Source organism: Buceros rhinoceros, unplaced genomic scaffold, assembly GCF_000710305.1.
Source record: "Buceros rhinoceros silvestris isolate BGI_N320 unplaced genomic scaffold, ASM71030v1 scaffold681, whole genome shotgun sequence".
Classification (NCBI taxonomy): domain Eukaryota; kingdom Metazoa; phylum Chordata; class Aves; order Bucerotiformes; family Bucerotidae; genus Buceros; species Buceros rhinoceros.
The window spans coordinates 100,427-105,411 of NW_010393522.1; the positions used below are offsets into that span (position 1 = coordinate 100,427).

The following is a 4,985-nucleotide window of genomic DNA, read 5'->3' on the forward strand; positions in this document are numbered from 1 at the left end:
CTGACACATGATGATTCTAAGAATCTGCGTCCCTATGGCACAGTGTCTGACAGAAGTAGATGTTGAAACGTTAGATACCAACATGAGACAGCTCATGTTGGCACTCCAAGAAGATGTGTTTTGCCCTGTATTAATAGATACATCATATTAACATCCAGGGTATAGAAAGCGAAAACAGACTCTGAAGAAAATGAAGAAAAGCAGTGTGAAAGAGGTTTCTTTTCCCCAAAGAGATGGCATTCAAGAAGGTCTGTTAACAAGTGGATGCCCTGGAACTGAAGCAAAATGTATTAGCTGTGTAAAGGAATGCTGGGGCCAGCTGATGGTGGATGTAAGTGGAACAACTGTGATAGAGTAATCTAGAGCAAATGAATTGTTTCATAGGAAAAATCCTTATTCTCTGTCAGTGTGGTGGAAGTGGAATGAAGTGATTGCATTCTGCTCTTCAATTATCCCATTAAGAAATCCAGTAATGTTTCAGATCTCATTTCTGTACTGACAGGCGCTTGATTTCAAGTCCCTGTAAAATACCATTTTTCTGTTATGTGCTTTGTTCCAAATGTTAGATTAAGCAAAATGTATTTTAAGTAAGGACAAATCCCAAGTAACATTCTGTGGTTTGAAGAATTACGAACTTTATGATCCATACAGAGCCGTTTCATGTAGCTGATTATGGACCTATTAAAAATTCCTCCTTGTCCTGGTTTTGCTGGGATAGAATCACAGGCTAGCCATGGTATGCAGGCAGTTAGTATTTCAAGTCAGCCAAGAGCTTAAGCTGCGAGGGCCAAAAGCCAGGGCAGCTGACCCGAGCTAGCTAACAGGTGTATTCCATACTATAAATGTCACATTCATTAGAAAAGGGGAAATTTCTGAGCATCTTGACTCTGTGAAGATGTCTTGTATTTGTATATCTCCTGAAAATCGATTTAAATATGTTTGGGAGATGTTAATTCCAAACAAGGTGAGTAATTGAACCCTGCTTCGTGCAGAAAAATTGCATACTGCGTGTATTTACCACATGCTCCATCTGAGTTGTACAAATTTCTGGGCAGATTATTTCCTTTTCAGTCATAATGCAAATAAGCCCTGGCCAGTCGGTAATACAAGGACTCACATGTCTTCGTTCCTTGATGCAACTTCAATTTATGTGACAGAAACAATTAATTATTTTAGAGAGTAATGTTTACTGCTCTTTCAGAAAAATGGGGCACAGTGGCTGGTGAGTGCATACATGTCAGCAAGTCACAACTACATTGCCCTTCCAAGTCGTTCAAGCAGAAGGTGCTAAAGAGATGGGAGGAATTTTTCCAGGGACCAAGAGGCCCTGATAGGTTGTTGGAGTAGAATAAGTACTTTTCTGTGCATCTGACACTGTGCAACTCACCTTTGCTGATCTGTTTGAAAAAATACACTCTGCCTCCTTTTTCTTTTCCTTTGATACGTGGCTTTATATAAGGCAGCACTTATTGTTTCCAACGATTCAGCTATTATGGAAGCTTGCAAAGGCACCCATTTGGTTACTTTCCAGTATGAAACTCCAGAAAATGGAAGTATAATTGCCTCTGTAAAACACCCAGTCAACACAACCGGTAAGCTCACAGAGACTTTTAAAGTCTTCTAGTGATATGGCCTTGTTTTTTATGTAGCACTCAGTCTCTGTAAGGTTGTATGTCACCAGTAGTATGTAGGCAGGAGCTTGTGCACTGTAGTAATGTCATGAAATGCAGGGCAATAAAAAATTCAAGCTAAAGCGAAGAGGTTTTCCTATTACCTGCTTATTTCTTACTGCACCGAGGCTGGTTAACATAGATTTCTTCTTGCCCTGCTAAGTCACTTAGTACCAGCAGCACAGGTTCTGCAGTTGAGTCTCCTTTCCACTTCAGTAATGAAGCAGGGAAGCAACCTTTCGGATTTTTCTTGTAGAGGCCATGTGGAATTTGCTTACACACAATGGATTTAGAAAAGTTTAACATCCAAAAGAATATATCATAAACCACTTCCCCAGTATGACCTTTCTCACCTCCTCTGTTAATGGGATTTTTGCTGACTTCATCGGGAGAGATAGCAGTGTACTGATTTTCCCAAATCATGAAAACAGCCTCACAGAAACTCCATCTTTCCTAATCAGAGAAGGGGTGAAATGCCTTGCTCATCAAAGTTTAACGTTTTTCTGAAAGAATGTAGATTCAGGTCTTACGCAAAATTGTAGCGGACTAGAAAGAAGGAAATCCTTGGAGATGCCCTTTCCCATGCTTCTCCCCTCCGTGTTGTTTACCTCAGTAAAACTGACTGGCCTGGGAATCCTTCTTTTCTTCCCCTCTCTTCAGGAAAATAGGCTATTTCCTTTATCTCTATTGAGGTAGTTTCTGCCATTGTACAGTAATATAGAATTTGTTTATTCATTTTATAAATCCATCTGACAGTCACAAAACACCCAAAGCTTTTTTTCCCCCATTCTCTCACTATTCAGTCTCCACATTCCTTTTTGCGCAGAGGAAGATTCGTTTTTGAGACCTGAGTTAGCGGAGCCCGTAATCTGTTTTAGGTTGAAGCATGCAAATTGTCCCATTGACTCGCGCTGGTGAGTCGTCGATAGGACAGCTCACATGCTTGTGTTCAAGCTGTGACTGAGTAGTCTTGGTGAAAGGCGATCAGATGAAACCTCCCCAACAGGCACAGCCATTGAGAACTTCTTACAAGGATTGAGATTTATTGATCCAGAAGGCATTTACAACTATACAGAAACCTGAGGAAGACAAGCTCTAAGGTTTATTAAGTAGCTTAAAATGAATGGGTTGTTCTGCTTAGTGCCAGATCAGCATCTTTTGGCTTTGTACAGAGGTGTATAGATGCCCAAAGGAATTTCTGGGCTTTTCTTCCCCAGGAGTGACATTGCCTGTACTTTAAAAATTATAAACTCTATTAGGTATATAGAAAAAGTGATTAGCTGAAGTTTTGCTTGAGAATGTACCAGGATTTTCATCATACAGAACTAGTTTGGTTCTCTGTGGATGGTCAGAAGTCTAGCCAGATCAGAAGATTGCATTTACTTTTCCAACAGGATCAGGGGGAAATGAGAACTGTCCTTCCGACAGCGTTAGTGGATGTGGCAAGACCCCTTGTGTTTGGATGTAGATTTTCTAGCTGCTGCCTTGTCTTTGTCAGAGCTGCTCTGTTCTCTGGTATCAGAGCCTGTTGTGTGGTTCAGACACTGGAAAGGGTTACCATATCTACCCATGGTACAATGGGTACCTTTCCCAGTTCGTTACTAAAAGACTTTCCGAAACGAGAGTTGGGGAATTTGAGACATGTTTATCACCCCTGTCGACAAGCAAGATGGTTTCTCTACGGACTCCAGAAAATCTAGTCTTTCTGTTGAGCAAACACCTTTTTCTTTGCTGTTTATCTTTCTGGTCTCCAAGCTGAAATGTAAAGAAGGGCAGATTCACAAAAACAGTATCGGAAATAGGTCAAAACTCTCCCTTTTCAGGTAACCCATGGGACTGAACTCTTTTTTGCAGCATCCAAAAGTGGCCACAGAGATTTCTAGTCAGTACAAGTTGGGCAGGTGTGGTGGGCTGACCCTGGCTGGCTGCCAGCCCCCTCCCGGGCGCGTCTGTTGGAGCAGGCTGGAACTGGCAATGCCCGGCACAGGGCAGCCCCAGCCTCTCCTCGCAGAGACTGTACCTCTCCCTGCAGCCCTGTACTGCCTGGGTGGGCACCAGTACCCGGTACAACAGGTCAAACTGTCTGTGGGGAGAGGGTCTCACACAGATTTTGGGTGGTGTATTTAAACCAGCTGAACGGACAAATCAGCTTTAGTCAGGAAAAGACGAGGTCCTCTTCGGACTTGTTTTAATCCAAATGAGGCAATTCTGACTATTTCTCTGCTTTGCTCAAGTCAATAAGCTTCAGGTTGAGTATTTTGTCTTTCACGTCACCTAGATCACTCCTTTCACTATTCCACACGTATACATTTCTTTGTGCCAGAGCTACAGGACAGGTCAGGATAAGTGGAAATGTGTTTGCTCCATGGCTGGCCTTTCTTCTCAGCACTTTCCAAGAAAGAAAGCCTTGAAGATGTCAACAGAGCTAAAAATTATCAATACAGTCGATAAGGAGTAAACGTGTTTGATTTTGTCTTACCCTTCTTCCTCTTTCTAGTGCTCTGATGTTTTACCCACAGGAACAGCAGTTCCAGATTCATCAACACCTTCTACAAGCCTGGCCCCAAAGGCATCACTTGAAACCACATAGTGTGACACTTTCTAGTTTAGACTTTAAGGCTTGGGAGGAAGGGAAGACACGTTACGAAAGGGAAGGTGAAACCTCACAGGAATTTGTGTGTATTTGGCATGTGGTAAAACTATGTATGAGTTGATTTAAATCTATGCATGGAGAACTTCAATGTGTCCTTTACCAGTGACCACTGTGCTTCTCAGTGATCTTCTGTTCAATAGTCATAATGACTTTTTTGCATTTGCAAGTGAGCAGTCTTTAGTAATTTGGCTTTTTCTTCTGTTTTCAGAACTGTTTAGACCTGTGAGTTCTCTGTGGCTTTTATATCAAAAGAAATATAACGGGGAAAAAAGCATTTTATCTTCATCAAAAATTATTGGATTCTCTGCAAGGAAGGTCCCATCTTTTAATAACTGACATTTCTGTATGTCCTTCTTACTAAATCACAACCCTGAAATGCTGAAGGGGGTTGTTTCATGCTCCTTCCTGTTGTGTAGTTCAGCGTTTTGAGAAGATTTTGGAGCTAGAAGAAATGCAAGAGCAGAGAACAATCCTCATTAGAATGCTATGTGAAGGGTGTCAGCTGAGATCCTGGCTGTGTTCCAAGCTCCTCTCTTCTCACAAGCAAGAGCGCAAGTTGGGGTGTGTGTCTAGTGGCACTCCTGTGGAGAAGATGGAGGCAATAGAATTTCTGTGTCTCAGAGGGCATTCTAGCCCCCATCTCTCTTCAGTTTGTTTCCTGC

At 42.0% G+C, this 4,985-nt stretch overlaps 1 protein-coding gene across 1 annotated transcript in view; it reads left to right on the top strand.

Moving 5' to 3' along the window:
• Positions 1-231: 231 nt before the first annotated feature.
• The window catches only part of SPACA1 (sperm acrosome associated 1), a gene marked incomplete at its 5' end in the record, with an annotated part of 8,868 nt that continues 4,114 nt past the window's right edge, over positions 232-4,985 (top strand). The window contains 4 exons of the mRNA XM_010144866.1: positions 232-331; positions 408-417; positions 864-964; positions 1,460-1,592. Coding sequence (XP_010143168.1) covers positions 232-331; positions 408-417; positions 864-964; positions 1,460-1,592 — 344 coding nt within the window. The remainder of the gene's footprint in view (positions 332-407; positions 418-863; positions 965-1,459; positions 1,593-4,985) is intronic.